This window comes from Heptranchias perlo, chromosome 14 (assembly GCF_035084215.1).
Source record: "Heptranchias perlo isolate sHepPer1 chromosome 14, sHepPer1.hap1, whole genome shotgun sequence".
In the NCBI taxonomy this organism is placed as follows: domain Eukaryota; kingdom Metazoa; phylum Chordata; class Chondrichthyes; order Hexanchiformes; family Hexanchidae; genus Heptranchias; species Heptranchias perlo.
The window spans coordinates 39,155,649-39,182,310 of NC_090338.1; the positions used below are offsets into that span (position 1 = coordinate 39,155,649).

At 42.7% G+C, this 26,662-nt stretch overlaps 1 protein-coding gene across 2 annotated transcripts in view; it reads left to right on the forward strand.

Annotated features, from left to right (window-relative positions):
* LOC137332456 (pro-neuregulin-2, membrane-bound isoform-like) overlaps positions 1-26,662 on the forward strand; it is a 563,304-nt gene that overhangs the window by 447,407 nt on the left and 89,235 nt on the right. For both annotated transcript variants that reach the window (XM_067996313.1, XM_067996314.1), the window contains exons 2-3: positions 16,526-16,688; positions 23,227-23,345. In XM_067996313.1, coding sequence (XP_067852414.1) covers positions 16,526-16,688; positions 23,227-23,345 — 282 coding nt within the window. The remainder of the gene's footprint in view (positions 1-16,525; positions 16,689-23,226; positions 23,346-26,662) is intronic.

Consider the following 26,662-nt stretch of genomic DNA (forward strand, 5'->3'; position numbering starts at 1 on the left):
CTCTGAACAAGTAATCCCTTTCTGAATCTGTTAAGTTTATGGTAGAACACTGACAATGTCGTTTTATAGGTTAGTAAAACATTAAATTAATGTGGGTAGATAAAATTGTGTCCCCAGGCCATGCACCAAATATTACCAAGAGCGTAGGTGTGTCATCACAACTTAGCCCTTTATCAATGCTGCTGTCAAGCTGGTTGCTAGGTGGTGAATGAAACCAGCTCAGTGTGGACACACCATCCTCCATGGGAAAGTACTTGAGTTTGTTTGGTGTCTCCTCACTCCTGCATGGCTGAGATTGACAACTCAGTTGAATGACGGCTTCTGCCCGGCAGTGGTCCTATACATTGGTCTTCAGTGTGGTTTGGCACTCTACGGCCCTTTGTATAGTCATATGCCATAACTTCAAAAGGCATTGTTGAAAAATCAGTTGCATTCAGATTTATTTATCTAACTGCAGCATCTAGCAATGAAATCAGTAAAATGGAAAAATTAGAAACTGATCTGTTGAAAACAATGCAATTTGATTTCTGTAGCAGGAGATTTTAAAGTAGATCTCAGCCTACTTTATTTTCCTGCTATTGACTCAGAATCTGCTCCCCTTGCTCATCACAACATTTCTGCTTTTGATTCACTCACTGCCAAGCTTGCGGACAAGTTCTATCCCTCATTTCAAGCACTGTATTGAGGGGCTGCTGATGTATCACTGGATGGGGAAAAGTAATAAAATCTGAAACTCGGTTTGCTTGGTTTATGTCCGACTGCAAAATACAACACGGCGAGCTTTGTGGCAGCTGACATTATTCAACTAACGTGTGGGTACTCAAATAAGAGCATGTGAAAAATTCTAAGTGTGGAATGGCTTGCTCTCAATAATATTTCTGCTGCCAAAAGTGTCATCCAGAGCAAGATTTCGAAATGCAAGTTATCTGACCATGTCCACAGGCAGGTTCAAAATACAATGCATTAAGACAACAGAAAGTCACTGTTCTTACATAGGATTACATAGAATTACGTAGAATGTACAGCATAGAAACAGGCCATTTGGGCCAACAGGTCCATGCCATTGTTTATGCTCTACACAAGCCTCCTCCCACCCTTCTTCATCTAATCCCATCAACATATCCTTCTATTCCTTTCTCCCTAATGTGTCTATCTTGGACCATAAGGGCTGTATTCAGACTGAAGCGCGTTGGACAGTGACTGGTTGGTATCGTGTACAATTGCACGAGAAAACATGGCACATTACTCCTTAGGTTGATTTTTGAAATAATGAGTTAAGCGGGTAAAATATAACATTATCCAGACATGTTGTGAACTACCAGGTGCTAAACAAACATATCGGCCTAGAAATTCAGGCAAACCCATTTTTGGGCACGCGGGAGTCGCAGGGTGCACTCCCTGTGCCTGAATGGTGAGACCTGAGGTGCAACAGATAGTGCGCCTCGGGTCTCATTGCAATGGAGCCAGCGTGTGGTAAACAGCCAGCCGACGAAGAGGAAACCAAGATCGGGCCGCTGTTAGTGCCATAGCGGCCCGCAGGTAATTGAAGCTGAGGGTCGTGATTGGAGGCTGGGGGGAGAAGGATAGGAGGCTGGAAGGGAAGGATCAGTGGTCAGAGGCCGGGGTGGGGGGGGTGGGGGGGGGGAGGGAGGGGGCGGGAGTGAGAGCGATGGCGAGCTTTCTTTCAATGTGGGGTCAGAGGGAGTACTCCTGATCCTCCGGGCTCCACATTGAGGAAAGTAAATATGAAAAACTTACCTTGTAGGTTGCAGATGGTCCTAAAGTCTGGTTTCACTGAGTGTAGCCAGCGCTGGTGTGGGCTGCCTCAGGACAAACCAATCTCAAAGTGGGGGCCCCTTATTTGCATATGCAAAGTGCCTAAAGCCTGTTTCAGCCATGGGCCCTGGATGCCTGTTTTTTTTCCTTTCCCGACATGGCGGGTGGCGCACTTTCGGCTGGTAATGCACTAGGCCAGTTAGTGCCTGAAAAATGAGTGCTGAGCAGCCAAAGTTACAGGCCAACTTGTCGAACAGTTACAGGATTAACATTAGTAAAGATGAAAGTCTGGGTCATCAAGTTGCTAGTTAAATGTGGATTATGTGTGGAAACTAACATTGAAACTGCTGCTATCGTGTATTTCAGCAGTAGTGAATGGAGGGAATTTTGAAATGGGAGTAGGATGATTTGTTGTCCTCCCAGAACTGGAGAGCTGAAGGGTGGCATTTTCTTGGCACCCGCAGCTCATTGGCAGCATGTTAATGATGTCTCAAAATGTCTCGAGCCTGCCGCTGACACAAACAGGCATGGCGCAGTGGCTGCTCCACCAACTCTGAGCCCATTTTGAGCGCTTCTTGAAAATCTCCCCAAAAGTCTCATCAAAAAGCTGTACCTCTGACAATGTAGCACTCTCTCGTATCGGCCTAGATTATGTGCTAGTGTCCTAAAGTAATTCTTGAACCCATGACTTTCTGACTCGGGTGAGAGTGCTAACATTGAACGAAGTTAACACTAAGGAAATAAAAGGCTGGTGGAATAAGAATCTATAACGTTTTAATTTGCTTGGCCAACTAAGAGATTTCTGATGGTATCTGTCGGTTATTTGAGTCAACGCAGAATACCTTTTTTTAATATCTTTTAGATGTGCCACTGTCATGTTTGAAATTTTTGACTATTTGACTAAGGAAGGATTTGGGTGAAATTGATGCTAAAATGTTTCTGTTAAGTTAAATTTCATCCACAAGGGATTAAATCCACAGAGCAGCCATGTGCTAGGGGTGCAGATTAGATTTCAGGCATAGCATTTATCCAGATTCCTTGGGACAATAGAGGTTCGTTTAAAACAGCTCAGTAAACATTTACATGTGAGCTGTAGGAATGGCTCTATTCGTTTGAAGTCAGCTGGGGTTCGTTGCCAGGAACTCACACCTAGGAGGGTGGTAGTTAGATTTGTTTGGAAGCACAGCTGGCCGATCCCCAGACACAAGAGAGCTGAGACTAAAACAGACAAATGCTGGATAAACTCATCAGGTCAGGCAACATCTGTGGAAAAAGGATATTTCAGGAATATGACCCTTTGTCAGACCCCAAGGGTTATGTACCTGAAACGTTAAAATGTTTTCCTTTCTCCACAGATGCTGCTGAACTTGCTGATTGTTTTCAGCATTTTTCCGTTATTGTTTTAGATTTCCAGCATCCGTAGTATTTTGTTGCAGGGCGTCGGGAGATGGTCCGAGGTTAAGCCCTTGGCTTCTTACCCAGCTAAGAAATAAAGGAGCAAAGAAGCACAAGGTCAAAGACATTTTGCGAGATCTGGTTAGGAAGTCTGAACTGAAGGGAGAAAGCTTTCTTCTTAACTTCAGCCTTTACCTGTCTCAGGGTGCCTTCTGGTCAGAAGTCTGCCAACAGGAGCAGTGTGGCACACTTTGTTATTTTCCATGTTACAAGATTTAGAAAAAATAAGTTGAAGTGAGGTGAGATTTACGATAAAATGTTGCTCTATTTGGAAAATGGATCTGCTTGTTGATCTATAATCAGCCTCGTCTCAGTAAAGTATTCATCAGACTGCCTTTTGGAAGATTGGAGAAGTGTACATAATGGCCCATGTGGGATTACAGGATCTAATTCATACAACAACGGATTTTATCGGTCCGGTTCTGGGTCACTATCATGTGACTAAATATTGGGCAGTAAAGGTGAACTCCTGATTATAAGGGGCACAGGATCTGCTTACAGGAAAGACCAGTGATGCTAAACCCAATAGAATATCTAGTGCAGACCAGAAATTTGTAACAGCCATTTTACTTGTGTGCGTATGTGTGTGCGTTTGTTTCTTTCTTCCTTTCCCTTTGTTCTGCTCCTTTTGAAATGCTGTTTATCTGTCATTTCTTCCAGTTCTGACAAAGGAGTACACCTGAAATATTAACTTACCTGTTCTCTGTACAGAAGTTGACTGACCTGCTGAGTATTTCCAGCATTTTCTGTTTTTCTTTTAGATTTCCATCATTCCTTTTTGTTAAAATCTCAAGAAGCTTTGGTATTTATCTTTGATGCAGCCACCAGTTTTGTGTGGCATGTAGGATGGAGAGAGAAAAATATGGAATATGAATAGTTGTAACTAAGGTTTATATTAGCAATCGGCTGCAGGAGAGACAACATCCTACATTGTAACTATTGTTTTCTTAAATGACTTCACCTATAGGGCATGTCAGTATTTGAGATATGTTTGAGAGGAACAAGGAAGACAAGGTCTCTCCACGTTGACTATAGAACTGAAGGAGGATAAGCCCAAGGTGGAAACACCCAACTAGTTCCTTTGCCTTTTGGGACTGCAATTGGAGATTCTCTTGAAATGGAATGACTCATTGAGCTCCGTTTATACTTTGCTTGATTGTATGACCCATTCTTGGGAAGCAAGCCAATGCTCCACGTCCAATTAGTGAGAGAAGCTAACAGATTGGAAGGGGTTTGTAAATTTCTGGCTTCAGATCAGGAATAAATAAGCATTAACTTATTGCTTTTCTTTCTCCTTTTCATTATACTTTTGACACTTAGTGAGACTATTTTGGCTCGATATTGACCTTTTAATATATGTCAGCATTTGATTTGCTTTACTCGCTGACATCAAGCGTTATTGCAGTAGCTTCAATTTATTGTCAGTCAGGAATTCCAGATCTCTTTCATTTTCCATACATATTATTTTCTTTCCATTTAAGTAATAGTCCCTTCATGGATTTTTTCCCAATGTGAAGCACTTTGCATTTCTCTACATTGAATTTCATCTGCCCAATTCCCAAGTATATTCAAATCCCCCTGTAGCTTATTCTGTTCAGCTTTGCAATCTATCGCCTTCATCGGTGTGTATCGTCTGCAAATTCAGGCACTGAGCTTGTGACTCCTAGCTCCTGATCATTTATGATGTGATCATTTATGTCATTGATGGTGGGATGTGAACAGTGGTGTTCCCCAGGGCCTCAGCTTTTCACCATATATATCATGAAGGAATAGGGAGAGAATTGTGTATCCAAGTTTGCAGATGACACTAATTAGGAGGAACAATAAGTTGTGTGGATAGGAGCAGGAAGTTACAAATTGACATAGAGACACTAAGTGAGTGGGCAAAACTATGCCATTTGGAGTTCAATGTAGGGAAGTGTGAGGTCATCCTGTTTGGATCTGAGAAAGAGAAATTGGAATATTTTCTTACTGGCGGGAGACTAGGAGCTGTGGAGGAACAAAGAGATTTAGGTGTTCATGTACACAAATCACTAAAAGCTAGTGCTCAGGTACAAAAAGTAATTAAAAAGGCGAACGGAATGTTGGCCTTCATCTCAAGGGTTGGAATTCAAAAGTGAGGAAATGTTGCTTCATTTGTACAAACCTCACGTGGAGTACTACATCAGATTCAGGCACCGCACCTCAGGAAAGATAGGAAGAGGTACAGCACAGTTTCACCCGAATGATACCAGGGCTTAAAAGGTTAAATTATGAGGACAGGTTCTAGGGGATGAATGGCTTACTCCTGTCCCTTTGTCCCTTTGAAGATATTATGTGAAAGAGGCCCCAAAACAGACCCTGAGTGGGACCTTACTTGTAACATTCTCCCAGGCTGATGACAATCCCTGTACCACTGACCCTTGTGCAATGAGTTCTATTAGTCAACCAATTACATATCCCTTATAAAATATTTCCACTGATTCCCACTTTCTTTATTTTCAATAGCAGCTTTTCCAAAGGCCTTATAGAAATCCAAGTTCATCACACCCACTGCCTTACCGCTATCAAGCTCCTTTGTCACACCCACAAAGAAAACCAGCAATTTAGATTGGCAAGACTGCCCCTTCAAGAACCCATATTGGCTATCTTTTATGAGTTTATTTCCATCCATATGCTCCATGATCTTATCTTTAATAAGGGTTTCTATAACTTTACTCACAATGGATATCAAACTCACTGGTCTGTAGTTTTCTGGGTCACTTTTGCAACCCAACATCTGTCCTTTTTCCACCCCAGGCACCTCTCTAGTATTCAGTGATTTCTGGAAGATTTATGCCAGAGTTCCTACAACTTCCTCTCTTAGTTCTTAAGAAATCCTCGGATGCATCTTATCCGGCCCCTGAGATTTATTTACCTTAGGTTTGCACAGCTGTTTGGCAACCATGCTGGTAGTAATGTGAATAGCATCACAATATACCTCTGCAACAGCCTCTAGTTCCCTTACCTGTCTCCTCCTTGGTAAAAACTGAGGCAAAAACTTATTTAGCACTTTTGCAGTCTGAGTAGCATCCATTGTCATGCTCTCACCCGATCCCACTTCAGTGACCCCACTCCATCCCTCATTTTTCTTTATCCCTTAATATAATTTGAAAACTTTTCATTATTATCCTGCACTTCTCTTGCCATACTCAATTCAAAATTTTTATTTGCCATTCTGATGCCTTTTTTACACTCCTAGCATGCATTTTCGTATTGAATCCATCTTAATTCGGTGTCATTTCATTCATGGCCTTAAATGCCATTTTTTCTTCTTTGAGTTGCTTTGTAGCCCCGTTCAACAAGGCGGAAGTGCCTTTAAGCTTGGTACCTTTGCTTTTCATGGGTACACATTGGTCCATTGCATTCAGAATCAGCTTCTTGAAGGAACTCCATAGTTCCTCCACTCCCCTAGCTATATTCAAACCTGCCAGGCCCACTCTGACAAGACTTCTCAAGCGCATAAAATTCATCCTCTTAAAATTTAGCAATTTTGTTTAGGTATTTATAACCTCTCTAATCCTTGTAATGTCAAATGCGATCACATTCTGCATTTTGGAAGAATAGGAGGCCACATACTGCTTGGATAATAAGAGTCTGAATGGGGTAGAGGAGCAAAGGGATCTGGGGGTACAGATACACAAATCACTAAAAGTAGCGACATAGATTAATAAGGCCATAAAAAAGGCAAACCAAGCATTGGGGTTCATTTCTAGAGGGATAGAATTGAAAAGCTGAGAAGTTATATTAAACTTGATAGAACCTTGGATAGACCACACTTGGTGTACTGTGCACAGTTCTGGTCTCCATACATATTATAAAAAGGACATAGAGGCACTGGAAAAGGTGCAAAAAAGATTCACAAGGATGATACCAGAACTGAGAGGATATACTTATCAGAAAAGGCTGAACAGGCTGGGGCTCTTTTCTCTGGAAAAGAGAAAGCTGAGGGGTGACCTGATAGAGGTCTTTAAGATAATGAAAGGATTTGGTAGGGTAGACATAGAGAAAATGTTTCCACTTGTGGGGAGTTCAAAACGAGAGGTCATAAATATAAAATGGTCCCTAATAAATCCAATAGGGAATTCAGGAGAAACTTCTTTACCCAAAGAGTGGTAAGAAGGAGTAGTTGAGGCAAATAGCATTGATACATTTAAGGGGAAGCTAGATAAGCATATGAGGGAGAGAGGAATAGAAGGGTATGCTGATAGGGTTAGATGAAGTAGGAAGGGAGGAGGCTGATGTGGAACGTAAAAGCCGACATAGACCAGTTGGGCCGACTGGCCTGTTTCTCTGCTGTAGTTTCGATGTAGCTTGATTATGATCATTGATACTTAAAGCCTCACCCACCGTTGTGTTGGAGATTTGATCGCCCTATTACTCACAATCAAATCAAATCAAATCAAAGGTGTTTTCTCCCCTTGTTGGCTTTTTTTACAAACAGAGCCATAAATAGTAAATCAAAAGCAAAATACTGCGGATGCTGAAAATCTGAAATAAAAAAATAAAATGCTGGAAAAGCTCAGCAAATAAGGCAACGTCTGTGGAGAAAGAAACAGAGTTAACGTTTCAGATCGAAGACCTTTCGTGTTCTGATGATTCCAGCATTTTTTGTTTTTATTTGAGTCATAAACAGTCTTCCATTAACTCTAGAAATCCCTTCCCTGCCTTATCAGTAGAGACATTATTCTTGCAATTAATTTCTGGTAAGTTTAAAATCTCCAATTATTAGCGTTGATCCCTTACTAGTCACCTTCCTTATCTCATCCTACAGTTCCAGATCAAGGCTTTCACCTGGCCTGGGGGTCTATAGCATACCCCTAATAATAGTTCACCTCTTTCACCATCTATTGTGGTAGAAATTGGACCTCGTCGTCCCAAATTTCAGGGACCAACGTCTTAAGATCCAAGGACACCTGAACTACATCTCGAAATTGGATCAGGCCATTTTTTAGTCATCCGGTGTGGCCACCTAAGATAGGCCTCTTGCACATGCCATTGAGGGTGTAACACCTGTTTTAGGATCCATCAGGGCAATTGGGCTGCCCTGAGCGGAGCAGTCACCACGCCTGCTCTGCTCAGGTTTTGAGGCGTGGATGTGGCCTAGCCTGCGGCTGCTACCAAATAGGTAAGTACATTTTTTTTTAAAAATTTAATTCATGTGGCATCAGTAGGAGCAGGAGTGCTAACAGGCTCTGACGGCCGCAATCGACCCCCCTGCCGTTGTCCTCCCCCCACCCCCTTCCCGGCATGTATTTAAAGTCCACCGCCAGCTAAATTCATTTTTGGAGATGGGCGAGCTGCCTCTGGAGGCACGATAGGCACTGACAGTTCATCCAGTTTATTGAAATGAGACTTGAAGCCCAATTGTGGACTGGCCTCATGCTTTCTGGTTGGCGCATGCATTTCCTGCACAGCCTGAAAATGGGCTCAGATAAACTTTTACCCCATTAACTAGTGCAGGTGCTCTCTTACACCCACCGTAACCACCCCTCGCTTCTAGTTTAAACGTGGCCCCACCATTCTCTCTATCCTGCCTGCCACCATGTCTACCCCCCTTTTTGTTTAGGTGGAATCCATCTGGTCTGTATCATCTCCTTTATTGCAAAAGGTGTCCCATGATTCGGTGAACCAAAACCTTGATTCCCTACAGTAAAGTCTCGACCACGTGTTAGTCCATCTAATTACCCTCTATCTCTTATCACTAGCATGTGATAATGGTTTTATTTCAGAAAATATTGCACTTAAGGTCCTTCCCTTAAGCTTCCGTCCTAATGCCCTAAATTTAGCATGAAGGACCTCTGGTCTGCTTATACCTATGTTATTTGTTCCTACATGGGGTGACAACAATTGTTTCCTCACCTACGTCCTCGAGCATTCAATCAACCTGGAATGTTAGATCCTCAATGTGTGCATCCGGGAGGCAATGTACCATTTGTTTTTCTGGGTTCAGTTTGCACAGAACTCTTTCTGTAAACCAGATAATCGAATCCCCTAATACCACAACTTGTCAGCTACTCTTTCTCTTTACCCTCCTTCATTAACAAGCTGCTGGGTTCCCTCAGTACATGGCACATCCTCACCTGTCACAGCCAACTCTTGAGGCTCCACATCATCTCTTTTCAGAGGAAATAAAGTGTTGGAGAGCACTAGGGATGCCCCACCGTGACTTCTGGCCCTATTTCTAACAGAGACCCACCCTCCTCCTTTAGGTGCTGGGGTCTTCTCTCCTACACCGACCCCCACGTGGTCTTCTCTAATACCTCATCTATAAAATCTTCTCCTTCCCTAATATTTTGATGCATGGCCTGTCACTCAGTAAGGCTGACCACTTCTCACAATTTCTACAGTGCACAAATTACAGCACATTCTCCTGCAACTTTAAAATTTTGAGCTTGTTTGAGTTTTAAAAAAACCTTAAGCAGGAAAAAAAGACAAAGACAAACCCCCTTCAATTAAATTTCTTGAATTCCCCCCTTCTCCGTCTTTTATTCTTCATTTTTTGCTTTTGTCCCTTAGTTAATTTACGTAGCACCTCTTTTTCCCTCTGCACTGAATTCCCACTCTTACTAAATTCCCATTTTAGAAGTCCTCATTCTGTTCCCAGCTTAGCCCATTACCAGCTCAATCTGCTGTGCTTGCACCACGTTCACAGTCACAGAGGATGTCATTTGTGACTTTAGTTGGGGTAGTTTTGGTGCTGTTATCGGGATGGAAACCTGATCGGAGAGATTCAAACATTGAGCTGCAGCAAAGACGGGCAAGGATTTGGGAGGCAGCAACACGTTCAAGAACTTTGAAAAGGAAAGGGAGGTTGGAGATGGTGTAATGGTTTGCACAGACAGAATGGTCAAGGGTGGCTTTTTTGAGTTACTGGATTTTCGGTCTGAAGTGGACTTCAATCCCATGGCATGATTTCAGGAAGCACATTGGAGTTTTCCCATTGTCCTGACCAAAATTTTTCTTTCAACCAACACACAAACAGATTGGGGGTAAAATTCAATTTCAGCGAGTGTGTAAAACGGGAAGTAGCAGATCATAACTTCAATGGAAAGGAAGATCAGGTGGGATGTATAATGGGTGTCTGAACTGCTACAGCCTGTTTAGCGACCCGCTGAATTTGAACTTAGCCCCATTTACTGGACATTTATCTTATTGCTGTTTGTGAGACAGTGCTGTGCGCAAACTGGCTGCTGTATTTGACTACATTATAATAGTGACTACACTTCAAAAGTACTTTATTGGCTGTGAAGCACTTTGGGACATCTTGACATTGTGAAAGGCGCTATATAAACGCGAGGGAGATGAGGGGCACAGGATAGGGCATTCTTCAGTGGACTGCCTGCGAAATCCAGCGAACATGGTGAGGACACGGGGAGAGATATAGGATCAATACCCTGATGCCCGATTTGTCTGCCAAACTTGTTCTAAACGTCAAATCAAATTACTTGCGGTGGTGGTACCTAAGCCATCATTGATCAGTCTTTCATCGCGGGTGAACAGAGGATCTAAAAGGATGTGTACTACTTGGGAAATATTTCAAGGTTATCCATTCATGCTGGGGGGAGGGAAGACTGTCAAGGCAAGGAGTAACCAGTCATTGGAGGAGGAGAAATACATCCAGTGAGAGGAAGGTTGTGAATGGGACAGCAATGGAGAGGAGGGGATTATTGTAAAAGGGGAAATGTAGCAATATAGGGGTAGCCTTTGAGAGGCTATAACAGCCAGTGGGGGTTGGGGGAAGATGGGAGTGATAGCCAGGGTGGGTTGGAACAGGAAATCCAACCAGTGGGGCAATGGGAGGCAATAAGGTTGAAATCTTGCTTGGGAGGGGGGAGTAAGGGGGCTGAAATCTTGTTCATCAGGAGGGGGTAGTGGGCCAAACTCTTGCTCAATGGGAAAGATGGGGAGGGGGGCGGGGGCAATATATTTGCTCAGTGGAGGGAGGTCCCATATTTTTTGCCTTTTGTGTTTTTCCGTTCTGTTTCTTGCTTAGCTGGGGGTGGAACGGTTGAGGGCTGAAAATTTCCTCCTGGGTTGAAGATTAAAATCTTTGTCAGCGTGGGAGGGGGCAATCTCCCTCGCTCGGCGAGGGGACAAAATTTTGCTCAATGGGGTGGGTGTTGCGATTTTCACCTGACATAGGAAGATTGGAACAGGAGTAGGCCATTCAGCCCCTCGAGCCTGTTCCGCCATCCAATTAGATCATGGCTGATCTCCATGTACCCGCCTTGATTCCATAACATTTAATACCCTTGCTTAACAAAAATCTATCAATCTCATTGAAATTTTCAATTGACCTAGCCTCAACACCTTTTTGGGGCAGAGAGTTCCAGATTTCCACCACCCTTTGTGTGAAGAAGTGCTTCCTGACATCACACTTAAACAGCCTAGCTCTAATTTTAAGGTTATGACCCCTTATTCTGGACTCCCTCACCAGAGGAAATAGCTTTTCTCTATCTACCCTATCAACTCCTTTTATCACCTTAAACACATCAATTAGATCACCCCTTAATCTCCTATACTCAAGGGAATACAAGCCTATATGCAACCTGTCCTCATAATTTAGCCCTTTTAGCTCAGCTATCATCCTGGTGAACCTGCACTGCACCCCTTCCAAGGCCAATATATCCTTCCTGAGGTGTGGTGCCCAGAACTGAATGCAGTACTCTAAATGGGGTTAGTTTAATGGTTGAGATTTCTGTGTCTTCTGTTACTGTAACTAGGTCAGGTCATGTTACATTTACCACACTATCTTCTAGTGCATTACCTTTACAATCCTATGACTGCTCACCAGTTTTAATACACAATGGATAAATATTAGTTAATATTCAATTTTGCTTCACAGGGAGTCAAGACCAACTGTATACTTCAGTTGAAGTAGGGTTAGAGGGCAAGGGATAATTGACCTAGAAAATGCATTTTAAAGTCAGACATTCTATTCTTTTTTATATAATAAATTGATTTAATTTTTTTTAATTCATTCATGGGATGTGGGCATCACTGGCAAGGCCAGCATTTATTGCCCATCCCTTATTGCCCTTGAGAAGGTGGTGGTGAGCCGCCTTCTTGAATCGTTGCAATCCGTGTGGTGAAGGTTCTCCCACAGTGCTGTTAGGTAGGGAGCTCCAGGATTTTGACCCAGCGACGATGAAGGAGTGGTGATATATTTCCAAGTCAGGTTGGTGTGTGACTTGGAAGGGAACGTACAGGTGGTGTTGTTCCCATGCGCCTGCTGCCCTTGTCCTTCTAGATGGTAGAAGTCGCGGGTTTGGGAGGTGCTGTCGAAGAAGCCTAGGCGAGTTGCTGCAGTACATCTTGTAGGTGGTACACACTGCAGCCACGGTGTGCCGGTGGTGGAGGGAATGAATGTTTAAGGTGGTGGATGGGGTGCCAATCAAGCTGGATGGTGTCGAGCTTCTTGAGTGTTGTAGGAGCTGCACTCATCCAGGCAAGTGGAGAGTATTCCATCACACTCCTGACTTGTGCTTGACTTAATATTATTATTATAGTTAAATATCAATATGGCAATTTGGGAAGCAGAGAAGATTGGAGTTTAAGGAATTGTTGGTCTGACAGGCAGAGGAATTTGGAGACGCTAAACTGAGGTTCTACAGCACCACTAGCAGAAGGGTGTAATTGCAGTGAAGTTTACATAGGGCGTTTCCATTATAAATGTGGACACAGGGATTTGTAATGAAAAGTTGACGGGAACTGTGTAACAATGTAAGATTTTTAAGATATAGACAACCAGCTAGATATATACATAGATATAATAGATTTAGATTGATGCTGTTTTATCCCCGCTGATGTTGTCATGAATGTAATGAAAATTCATTTAAAAAAGTTGGAGTTAGAGTCAAAACTAGCCTCCAATAGTGGATTGACTTATGTACAAACCTACTATAACAGATGGGTTACAAGTAAGCTAAAAACCAGTTACTCAACCTAGAACGTGAGGTAATGACCTAATCCAGAAAGAACTGTAGCTCCAGCAGCCTCAGCATTACTGGATTCATTTGATTTGGCTAAGTGTCTTGGTACTTGTATTTGATTTGCTTTTATGTAGTTTACATACACTGTTTCAAGTGTTAAATTTTTTTTTTTCCTTTGAAAGAAACAAATATAAAATATTGATCATGTGACTGACGGATACAGTGCTGTTTTTCTGTTAGAGATATGAGCTTGTACATTGGGTTGTGTAACAGCCGTAACGGTGACATCTCAAATTACTATTTACTTCCCCAGCAACATGAGATTCACAAGTACTGATTAAAATATATTTTTTCCCTTTATATTAGCGTCGGTCATGGTCAAAAGTGTAATTCCAATGTGAAATACATGCACTGGGAATTCCTGATTAACTGCCGTAACTTACGGCGGTAACCCCAGATAGATGCCGAAATAGGGGGTCTGTTTTGACGGCCTCTGATCAGGCACGCTCCGCCCATTTGTACCAGGCATTGAGTGGCCTAATCAGCGGTCCTTAAAGGTACCTCTGCAGGCTGCTCACAAAACAGCACAGATAAGTTTTTTAAATGTTTTTTGTGGGGCCAGGAGGAGCATCATTGTTCCTCAAAAAAAAACTTGTGGCTCGCTGCCAGTCTGTCCTCACCCCCTTCCCCGATTAAGATGTAACATCCATTTCGGCTCCAGGTGGGATCCATCGGAATTCCCTCCTCACCCTTCCGCCGATCGACAAGCTGCCTGTGAGTGCTGGTACCATGTTTGCAGCTTGCCGACAGTCACAAAATGCGGCCCTTAAAATGCCTTGGGCCTCAAGACAGTGATTGAAGGCAGGTGTCATGAGTGCACCTTCCACTGCCTGCCCAAACTGAAAATCACTCCAGGGGTTTCCGCCCATCTTCCACCAAAGTTACTGCGACCGTTTGGCAGAACCCCTGAGGAAATTCCCAGCGATGATCAAGATTAGAATCCCAATTTTATTCCCTTTTTGCAAAACTTGAATACTTTCTTGGGTCTGTAGCATTCAAGAATTTTGTATTCCACGAATGTCTGCTATTCTCAAATTATACCAAACCTGTGTGATTTATTTCAGTGAACTACACTCACTGATTTACAGATCTTGTGTTGCATTGTTGGAACTATTTGACAAAACTACTGACCCTGATGGTCGACAGTTTCTTCCTAGTTGCTCTCCGACTTTTGACAGCCTATTCCTCTCCTGCACGTGTTTGTCTGTCTTCAGATCTGTTTCCCTATCATTCTCACCTCTTGGTAGCTCCTTTCCCACAGTTCATTGAATTGAGCTGCCCAATGTGAACCAATAACCTCATAATGACTGAGTGAACTCCTAATGACTGACCTGCAGACCACAGCCCCATATCAGCCCTCCCCCCACCATCCATCCTCCAACCAAAATAGGATACCAGAAGGATCTTCAAATGATAATACAGAACAGGTTAGGACAAAGAAAACAAATGTCAGGATTAGGGGATTATGGAAAATAAAAAATACATACTGCAAGAAATGTTAGATAGATTTTTGTTCGGTAAGGGTATCCAGGGATATGGAGCAAAGGCGGGTAAATGGAGTTGAGGTGTAGATCAGCCACGACCTAATTGAATGACGGAACAGGCTCGAGCGCCTGGCTATTCCTAACATTCGTATGTTACTTCTGTAACACAACACTCACAAGTTCTGTAGCTTTGTACCACTCAATGGTTTATTTTACATAATCCACTATTTGCCAAGGAGTAACTTATATTTATCATCTAAATGTTCCAAAGAAAGTAAATATAGAATTTTAATAATCTGATTTAGTTATTAACAGAATATTAACTCTGTTGCCTATTATGCACATTGTTTCTGTTTACTGTGTGGTGAGCTTATTACATAAATAGAAATGACTTTATGGGGTCGAAATTCAACTTTGGATGGGCCGTAACGGATCAGCGGCCATTACACACCCAGCCCGATATTGCTTCCATTAGTCAATGAAAAGGAGAATTTAGCGGGGTTGTACAGCAAGTGGCCGATCCACTACACCCTGTTTTGCACCCCTGCCAAAGTTGAATTTCACTCCCAATATATTTATATTTTCACACCAGAAGCTCTTTTTATAATCTTATTGTCAATAAATGTTATTTGAAAATGTTTTGTGCTTCAGATTGGCTTATAGGTGCAGTGGTCAACAGACAGCAGAACGATAGAACACAACTGCATTTGGTTAGCTTTCTGTGCTTCCACACATTTCAAGTTGGCAGTGCATTGGGTTCTACAGGGGAATAGTGAAATGTGCAATGTGAAAAATAATACTGATAATTGCAGAGTAAAACCTATTAAATTACTGATAGGAATTTTAGGAATTAAGTTGCAGTATTGCAGTGGAATGTACACCTGTGTTAAGCAGGTTATTGAAAATAGTCCTGTGATAACTCTTGAGCACTGAACCAATTGAGGCATTTTGATAAACTCACTGTGGACAAGTGTTTTCAGATAACCGTACTGAGAAGTAGAGATTCCCTCCTTGTGCATTCAGGCCCAAAACAACCCTTAGCAGCATATATATTTATATTACAAATATATGCTGCATACAATCTTCCTAAAGCTTCTGTCATATATGTGATTTGTATCGAATATATGTTCTTATACCATTTGGCATTGTATTAAGGTTTCTATTACAGACTTAGAAGAGCATTAACAAAGGAACCCTAAATGTTACAGTCTGTAACATTTTTTTACAGTCCATCCATGACCGTGAATTTCCTCGAGGTTTCTCCCGATCGGTCGCCTCCCACCGTAACTATGGCGGAAGATCGACAGAAACCCTGTTTATGTGGTTTACCCGAGGTTTCTTCCAAAGTTTTGGTGACCAATCAGGAGAACCGCTGAGGAAATTGCTGGCCTATTTGTTTAAAGCAAATGCAGTCACTACGATTTACTTACAGAAAAACAGATTTTGGCAGTGAGGATGAAATGTATTCCATGTTACTTAACAAAAAAAGAGATAGAAATGATAATGAACTTATAGACCTTTCAGAATCCCTGTTTAGTATTAAATACATAAATGCCTGGAATTTCCTAAAGGATTCGCCCAATTGTCCACCATAACTTTGGCAGAAACTCAGTTTACACGTTTTCGCCAATTTTCTGTTGAAGCTGTGGCAGTCGATTGGGAGATCCCCCAAGGAAATTTCTGGCGACCATTTTTAATAGTAATGATTACTTCACATCACTATGTATCAGTATTTGCCGGCAATTGTTGGACACTCTTCCAGTGGATTGACTCCAAGGTTAATTTGTGTCTTCACAGCTGTTCCTCCAAAGCTGAAGAAACTGAAGAACCAAACTCTTCTGGAAGGTCAAAAGCTTTCTCTGAAATGTGAGGCAGCAGGAAATCCCCGACCCACATATAAGTGGTTCAAAGATGGAACAGAGATAAAGAAAAACAAAGAAATTAGGATAAAAACTGGGAAGTAAGTTCACATAATATGCAATTCTGCTTTAACATTTGATGTTCAGGTTTTTTTCTCCACCTATTCACAAGGAAATCCACACTTCTTCATATAAATAAAAGTACTGCATTAAGGCCTTCTTAAATCACTTTCCATTGTCTGTCATGACTTTTACAGTTGGAGACAAAAATACAATGTAAACATTATACAATATCTGTATCCTAGTAGAGGCTAGGAAACGCAGTGGTTTTATACACTGTCCCCTATCTAGCTGGGCCTGGGATTGAATCCAGCCCAGGCTGATTGTATGAAAGTGATTTCTTTCTGATTGATGTAAGAATCCTGTGAAATGAGTTTAGTCACTCTCAGTATAGGTAATCAATCAGAAAGGCCACAAGGAATGGCTGAGAGGGGAGCGTAAATAGAAAATTAACACTGACACAATAGGAAGAACTCCTGTGAGGCTTGGATACTGGGGCTGAAAATCCAGGATCCAACACTGCCACAATCTCCCCACAGGTTCTTTTGATAATTATCTTAAATCTGTGTGCTCTGGTTACTGACTCTCCTGCCAGTGGAAACAGTTTCTCCCTATCTACTCTATCAAAATTGCACCCTGCCAGCAATCCAAGTGCTGACCCCGCTGGCGTTTCTGGGCTTAGGTAATTGATATATTACCGGTGGGCGCCCATGCCAGTATTGGTGCATCTTGGGTACCTGCTCAATGGGAAGATGCAGAAATTTAGATGGATTGCCGCCCAACTTCATAGTTAGCTGGACCAGCAGAAGAGGAAAAAAAATCTTTGTTGTCAGTACCTCTTCTGAAAGTCCAGTGACTTTGGTGCTTCTTGTTGTCCTTTGAGTGCTCCAGGGCACATACCTGCCTGGAACATACCTATGGGCCCCACATCCACTGCTCCAACATTCTGAATGCTGGTATCTTGCTGGGGCCATTGTTGGAACAAAATGAGGATGTTAAGATTAACTGTTTGACTTACATCCTTGCACAAAAATGTTAGTTTTGTTTTGAGTGCACAGAACATAAATAGTTTTTTTTAAATACACATAGAAATACGATGTGCTTTGTGTAGTTAGTTCTTAAAAGAAATCTTTACTGTTGCTAATGTGAGGAATGGACATATGATGCATATGATGAGTAAAGTGACATTCCTCCTATGATCAATGAGTCACTTGAAGAGACATAAACCGATACAGACAGTTCTGCTGGTATTGCTATGTAACTGGAGACTCGATGGTATATGAGATCGGTGACTTGCCCTTTGATTTTACCTCCCCCTTTGGGTAAGTGCCTTATATCCACTTGGTATCTCTCTCTGACAACACAGTTGAGGTCAGAGGTAATACATCGGGGAAGAAAACATGACTGCCATGAGAGTGCCTTATCCATTTAGATTTACAATTCACCACAGCTTTTATGTTACTGGTTTATGATCATTATGTTACTTCTGATAACAAGGTCACATTTGGTTGTAAATTTTCATTTAGTGTAAATAGCCGATATTGGAGGAGTTGAAATGCCTTTTGTACTGGAGTGAAATGTGATGCTAACCATATAACCCTTCATGCAACATAAACAGTTGAAGGAGGAAACTTTTAAATGAAAGTTAGAGGCGTTTGCTTTGAAATTCACACAAAGAGTCAGTTTTGCAAATGCACTTTCAACTTAATACATCTAGGCTTTTAAGTTACAAAGAAAGCAGGTTGATCTATTACTATGGAGCACAAGTGAACTACCAGGTGACTTTTTCCTAATTGCCATTAATACTTACTGTTAAAGCTGGAGGTGATATTCTGCTAATAGATTTACTACCTGTGAGCTTTTGAGACCACGTATGTCTGTCCTTACTTTCCCTGATTTTTCTCACACACATCAATTCCCTCAATTCTTACCAATTTCTTCGATTGGGAGAATGCAACCTAAAAATACATTAAACAGTGCCAACAACTGTAGAGTGCCGATTTTAACCCTGCCCGCTCAGTGGAAATCTGGCAGTTAAAATGGCTGCAGCGGCTTACCCCCCCCCCTCCCCCCTCCTCCTCCATTAGCAACAGTGAAGAATCCTTTTGACACATTAAGAATCACAGAATGATACTGAAAAGGAGGCCATTTGGCCCATCGTGCTTGTGCCGGCTCTTTGAAAGAGCTGTTCAATTAGTCCCACTCCCCTGCTCTTTCCCCATAGCCCTGCACATTTTTCCCCTTCAAGCATTTATCCAATTCCATTTTGAAAGTTATTATTGAATTTGCTTCCACCACCATTTCAGGCAGTGCATTCCAGATCATAACGACTCGCTGCGTAAAAAAATTTCTCCTCACCTTGCCTCTGGTTCTTTTGCCAATTACCGTAAATCTGTGTCCTCTGGTTACTGACCCTTCTGCCACTGGAAATAATTTCTCCTTATTTACTCTATCAAAACCCTTCATGATTTTGAACACCTCTATCAAATCTCCCCTTAACCGTCTCTGCTCTAAGGAAAACAATGTCAGATTCAATAGTCTCTCCACATGACTGAAGCCTTTCATCCCTGGTACCATTCTAGTAAATCTCCTCTACACTCTCTCTAAGGCCTTGACATCCTTCCTAAAGTGTGGTGCCCAGAATTGGACACAATACTCCAGCTGGGGTCGAACAAATGTTTTTTTATAAAGAGTTTCTTTTTATTCGTTCATGGGATGTGAGCATTGCTGGCAAGGCCAGCATTTATTGCCCCTCCCCAATTGCCCTTGAGAAGGTGGTGGTGAGCCACCTTCTTGAACCGCTGCAGTGCGTGTGGTGAAGGTTCTCGCACAGTGCTGTTAGGTAGGGAGTTCCAAGATTTTGATCCAGCGACGATGAAGAAAAGGTGATATATTTCCAAGTCGGGATGGTGTGTGACTTGGAGGGGAACGTGCATGTAGTGTTGTTCCCGTAGGCCTTCTGCCCTTATCCTTCTGTGTGGTAGAGGTCGCGGGTTTGGGAGGTGCTGTCGATGAAGCCTTGGCGAGTTGCTGCAGTGCATCCTGTGGATGGTACACACTGCAGCCACTGTGCGCTGGTGGTGAAGAGAATGAATGTTTAAGGTGGTGGATGGGGTGCCAATCAAGCGGGCTACTTTGTCCTGGATGGTGTCGAGCTTCTTGAGTGTTGTTGGAGCTGCACTCATCCAGGCAAGTGGAGAGTATTCCATCACACTCCTGACTTGTGCCTTGTAGATGGTGTAAAGGCTTTGGGGAGTCAGTAGGTGAGTCACTTGCCGCAGAATACCCAGCCTCCGACCTGCTCTTGTAGCCACAATATTTATGTGACTGGTCCAGTTTAGTTTCTGGTCAATGGTGATCCCCAGGATGTTGACAGTGGGGGATTCAGCGATGGTAATGCCGTTGAATGTCAAGGGGAGGTGGTTAGACTCTCTCTTGTTGGAGATGGTCATTGCCTGGCACTTGTCTGGCACAAATGTTACTTGCCACTTATCAGCCCAAGCCTGGATGTTGTCCAGGTCTTGCTGCATGCAGCACGGACTGCTTCATTATCTGAGGGGTTGCGAATAGAACTGAACACTGTGCAATCATCAGCGCACATCCCCATTTCTGACCTTATGATGGAGGGAAGGTCATTGATGAAGCAGCTGAAGATGGTTGGGCCCAGGACACTGCCCTGAGGAACTCCTGCAGCAATGCCCTGGGGCTGAGCTGATTGGCCTCCAACAACCACTACCATCTTCCTTTGTGCTAGGTATGACTCCAGCCACTGGAGAGCTTTCCCCCTGATTCCCATTGACTTCAATTTTACAAGGGCTCTTTGGTGCCACACTTGGTCAAATGCTGCCTTGATGTCAAGGGCAATCACTCTCATCTCACCCCTGGAATTCAGCTCTTTTGTCAGTGTTTGGACCAAGGCTAGCATAACTTCTTTTTTTTGTAATCTATCCCTCTATTTACAAAGTCAAGGATCCCATAAACCTTTTTAACAGCCTTCTCAACTTGCCCTGCTCCTTCAAAGACTTGTGTACACCCTCAGGTCTCTCTTTTCCTGCACTCCCTTTACAGTTGTACCATTTAGTTTATATCGCCTCTCCTCATTGTTCCTACCAAAATGCATCACTTCACACTTCTCTGCATTAAATTGCATCTGCCATGTGTCTGCCCATTTCACCAGTCTGTCTATGTCCTCCTAAAATCCGTTACTATCCTCTTCACTGTTTACTACATTTCCGAGTTTCATGTCAAGTGCAAACCTTGAAATTATGCCCCGTATACCCAAGTCCAGGTTATTAATACATATCAAAAAGGGCAGTGATTCCAACACCAACCCCTGCGAGACACCACTGCCCACTTCCTTCCATTCTGAAAAACAACCATTCACCACTACTCTCTGCTTTCTGTCCCTTAGCCAATTTCATATCCAGGCAGCAACTGCCTCTTTAATCACATGGGCTTCAATTTTGCTAACAAGCCTATTATGTGGTATTTTATCAAACGCCTTTTAAAGTCGATATACACAACATCAACCGTACTACCCTCATTAGCCCTCTCCGTTACTTCGTCAAAGAACTCAATCAGATCAGTCAAACTCGATTTGCCTTTAACAAATCTGTGCTGGCTTTCATTTATTAACCCATATTTTTCCAAGTGCCAATTAATTTTGTCCCGGATTATTGTCTCTAAAAGTTTCCCCACCACCGACATTAGGCTGACTGGCCTGTAGTTGCCGGGTTTATACCTCTTCCCTGTTTTTGAACAGAGTTGTAACATTTGCAATCCTCCAGTCCTCTGGCACCACTCCCATATCTAAGGAGGATTGGAAGATTGTGGCCAGAGCCTCTGCAATTTCCACCCTTTGAGCACTGCCAACCTTTTTAGTACCTCATCTTTATCTATTTTCATCCTATCCAATTTCTGTACTATCTCTTCTTTTACTATGACATTGGCAGCATCCTCTTCTTTAATGAAGACAGATGGGTGGAGAATACTTATTCTGACACTAGAAGTGATGACGATGGCATCTATAAAAGAAATTAGTGAACCTGGCTGCCCTCTCATCCAAAATACAGTCACTTCTGATGCAGTGAAGTCATGGCAACCCACCACTTACTGTTGCAGGAAAAAATAGCAACAGAGCTTTGATCCCTGAAAGGCGTTAGTGCCATTATGTTGCAATTTTATTCACTGTTTTTGTGAATCTAATCTGCCAATTTTCTCACCTCCCTTCCTCTGCTTGCTGGAGTCTAGTTCTTTGGACACTGGTCGTCTACCAGTATCTGACCCAAGTGGTCAATTTTCATTTATAACCCTTGACTTTGCATGTTGGCTATTGACCCATATTATAGCTAAGCCCAATCCTCTCCTGATTCAACGTCCACACGTGCACTTCAACAGCGGAATTTTTTTATTCCTCTCCATAATTCTCGGATCATTAGGATGAGTGAAGCAATTTGCTCATCTTCATTAAGAGGATGTTGATGATGCTTTAAATAGTTTCTTTCATTAAACAGATCAATAAACAAACATTCTAGAAATCTTGCAGAATCCTATCTTTAGCAACCATTTTTCTGATTGGTTAATCTAACTATACTATAGATGACTAATATAGTGAAGACTTTGTAAACAAAATTCTGTGGTATCATTTTGCCCTATTTTAGACCACTGTGTCACAAATCATTTCTAAACTGAGAAGCTGATTTGATCTTAGCAAGTGGCCCATTACCAGGAGCTATGTGAAAGTGTCGCAACTTGACTTGGCCTCCAATTTTTACTTTAGTCCTTTTTGGTCAGCAACTCCCTGATGGCCTGGAATTTCCTGGGAGGTTTTGCCGTAACTATGGCGTAAGAGCACAGTTGCACCATTTTTTTCTGAGGAAATTTGCACGTTAGTGATTTATGTTGGTTTATGCTAAAACATCGCTACATGTGAATTTTCTTAATCATTTGTGCTACTCTCAAGTTGCGTCCGCCAAAACCCCACTTAGCTCTTTAACATAGCCCCGCCCCCACGAAAAAGACTGGAAAACATGAGTTTCCTGCATTTATGGCAACAGTATAAATCAATATTTTTGATCTTTGTAGTAATTGTGCTGCCTGAAATGCACATCAGCTGTGTTTTTAATTTTGTAACAGGCACATCAAAGTAATGCAATTTCATTCTCCATAAGTCTTTGTAAGAAGTACTGCTGGTTGGACACCAAAAAGTCTCTAAGGCGGACATTGGTTCTGTTATTTCAAATCAGTTCCAGTAGCTTCATATAGCAACAATTAAAAAGAATATTCTGCTGGTCAGAGGCTGATGTCATCAGCATGCTAGCGGTATATTTCAATGTTGCCAATTTAATTTATCAGGACATAGGTACCAGTAATTTATGCTGAAGATTATCATTTAAACAAATTAGAGAAAGAAAGTGAATCAAAATACAGATGACACCAAATGGATTTAAAGTCTACATTTTTGTTGTAAAATGAAAAATGACTGCTGTAAAACCATGTGTCTTGTTCAACTTTTCTGTTTCATTCTTCCGACAATATATATCTAAGACTGATCCCAAATTATTCATTTCCTTTCTACAGAAAAAGCTCGAGACTTCAGATAAGTAAACTGAAGGTGGAAGATGCTGGGGAATATACATGTGAGGCTGAGAATGCATTAGGCAAGGACACTTCAAAAACTACCATTAATGTTCAAGCTGGTAAGTGTGTATATGTTCTGTAGCTTTATCAACATTTCTAATGTGTGGAGCAGAGAATATTATCATTTCAGTGTTTGTAGGGTCAATGGAATTTGTGCTAATTGTCACAGTTTTCTTTATAAGGGAGCATTTATATAGCTATTATAAAAACATTTTCATATAGTCAACAGCATTTCAAACAGGATTGATTGAACTCTACCTAGGAATGAAAGAGTTAGTAAACTATTTGGCCCACACTGGGAGGGGGAAACCAGTGCTGGTAAATGGGGCTTTAGCTGTTTCATAATGTCATCGCTTATGATTTGAGAATAGGCTATGGATTCCTATGAATCTTTTAACAAATATCTGACAATTTTTGTTGAAGAAGAGCAAATATTGTTTGGGATCCTGTTGAAATTTTAAAAAGGATTATTCAAATACTGAAACATTAAGTGTTGCTTCTGAAACCATTTATTTATCTTTCCTTACACCTCTGCAGTTGTCATTCTGCTCAATCATTCCCTCACCTCTCTGCCTTTGATGCCCTTGTCCCCTGTAAAGCCCTGACTCTCTCCCACTTCAGTCGTTCCCCCTAATATGGGCCCCATCTTCTCTCCCATATATCCAAAGAATGTTTATGGCACACAACTGGTTTAGCCATTCAGATCTGGCTGGACCACATTAAGCACTATCGGGCCCTGCTCTCCACTGCCAAAACTGTTCACTGCTCCAGGATCATCCTGGAAAGCAAAGATAACCCCAGGCTTCTTTTCTCCACTACCAACAGTCTCTTTAAACTTCTCTCTTCTGCCCCCTCCGTCTTCATCTCCAACAACAAGTGCAAGGATCTCTTGGACTTCTTTCTCACTAAGATTGAGAACTTCCATCCAGTTGCCTCTGCTGCATCCCTCCCTTCCCCTTCCCCTTGCCCATCAAGCCAAATCTTCCCCAAGATTCCCTTTTCTCTTGTTTCTCTCCTATCTCCCATCATGCCCATGAGACCAACCTCCTGCTCCCTCGACCCTATTCCTGCTAAACTGCGGACCACCCAACATCCCTTCCTGGTCCCCACAATAGCTGATACTGTAAATGGTTCTCTCTACACAGGCACTGTCCCCTCCCTTTCAAATCTGTTGTCATCCCTCCCTCTTCTCCAAAGTCTTTGAGCATGTTGATGCTTCTCAAATCCATGCCCACCTTTCCCGCAGCTCCATGTTTGAACTTCTCCAATCAGGTTTCCATCCCTGCCACAGCACTGATACAGCCCTAATCGATGACACAAATGATGTCCTCTGTGACTGTGCTGCATTATCCCTTCTCATCCTTCTCCACCTCTCTTGCACCCTTTGACATGGTCGACCACACCAACCCCCTTCAACGGTCTCTCCTCCGTTGTCCAGCTGGGTGGGACTGCTCTTGGCTGGTTCCATTCTTACCTATCCAGTCGTAGCCACAGAATCTCCTGCAATGCCTTCTCTTCCTGCTCCTGTACCATTACCTCCGGAGTCCCCCAAGGATCTATCCTTGGCCCCCTCCTCTTCCTCATCTACATGCTGCCCCTCAGCAACATCATCTGAAGACATGACAGAACGTTCCACATGTATACTGACGACACCCAGCGGTACCTCACTAGCAACTCTCTCGACCCCTCCACTGCCTCTGTATAGTCAGACTGCTTGTCCAACATCCAGTCCTGGATGAGCCACAATTTCCTCCAATTAAACATTGAGAAGACCAAAGCCATTGTCTTCGGCCCCAGCCACAAACTCTATTCCTTCACTACCGATTCCATCCCCCTCCCCGGCAACTGTCTCGGGCTGAACCAGGTTGTTTACAACCTTGGCTTCCTAGTTGAACCTGAGCTGAGTTTCCAAACCCATATCCTCTCCATCACAAAGACCACCTACTTCCACCTCCGTAACATCACTTGTCTCCACCCCTGCCGTAGGCCATCAGCTGTTGAAACCTTCATCCATGCTTTTGTTACCTCCAGACTCGACTATTCCAATGGTCTCCTGGCCGGCCTCCAATCTTCCACTCTCTATAAACTTGAGGTCATCCAAAACTCCACAGCCCATGTCTTAAATCACACCAAATCTCACTCAGACATCACCTCTGCGCTCACTGACCTACATTGGCTCCTGGTCCACCAATGCCTCAAATTTAAAATTCTCATCCTCGTGTTCAAATCCCCCCATGGCCTCACCTCTCCCTTTCTCTGTAACCTCCTCCAGCCCTACAACTCGCGGAGAACTCTGCATTCTTCTTTGTCTCACCATTCATGCTTTCAGCTGCCTAGGCCCCAAGCTCTGGGATTACTTCCCTAAACCTCTCCACCTCATGCCCTTCTCTCCCCCTTTAAGACCCTCCTTAAAACCTCTTTGATCAAGCTTTTAGTCGCCACTCTTAATATTTCCTTCTGAAACAGTACCTGAGGCCTTGGCATTCCTCCTGTTTCTGTAGAAACCTGTCAGACCTCAAGGGAGAATAAGCTCGAGTGGCTGAATGGTCTATTCCTGTTCCTATGTTTCTATGTTCCAGTGTAACTATGGACTTGTTGATTTCATTTCATGGGGTCAGACATATCAGGATTTAAACAAGCAAAAGATATGATTCTTTTTTCTTGCATCTTCCTACAGCACTGCTGCTTAAAATATAATAAGGCTTAGGGAAAAAATAACTTTCACAGTAAAGATCATCCCTCTGAGGTTAATTTTAACTCTGGTTGGAGCCAAGCTAGATATTTTCCCCTCGGAGGTAGGGAGGCAATCGTGGTGGTGGGAGCGGGTGGTGGGGATTGGGGGGGCGCAGAAAGGCCCCGCAAAAATCTTTTTAAAAAGTAAGAACTTAATCTGTTCTGAACAGCCTGCAGCTGCTCAGGCCACTCAACACCTGGTACCAAGCTCTGCCCATTGGCACCTAAAAATTGGATTGGATTCCTATGCATACCATTAGCATATTGGAATGAGGCTCCAGCTGAAACAGGCGGGCAACTGGGCCAACCCCAGGAAAATGGAGGCAAGCAGGAATAGAATGGGAACAGGGCAGTAAGTACAGCACTGTGATTTTCATTCCCAGCGGAGGAAGGTAAAATTCCTTGCGCCCGCTTCCCCTTTCTTCTCACGACAATTGCATATGCCAGGAAGATAGTGACATAGAATGGGCTAATGGACAAATAAAAAAGTAGCAGCTCTGTGGCTTTTTCTTTATTTATCTCTTTCATTTTGTTCATCAAATTGTTCTGCATTTTAATCTGGGTATTGCCAGTATGTGTGTTTGTGGTTCGACAGCTGCAGTGGCAGCACTGACACTGAAACGGGCTCTGCAGCAACTCTTAC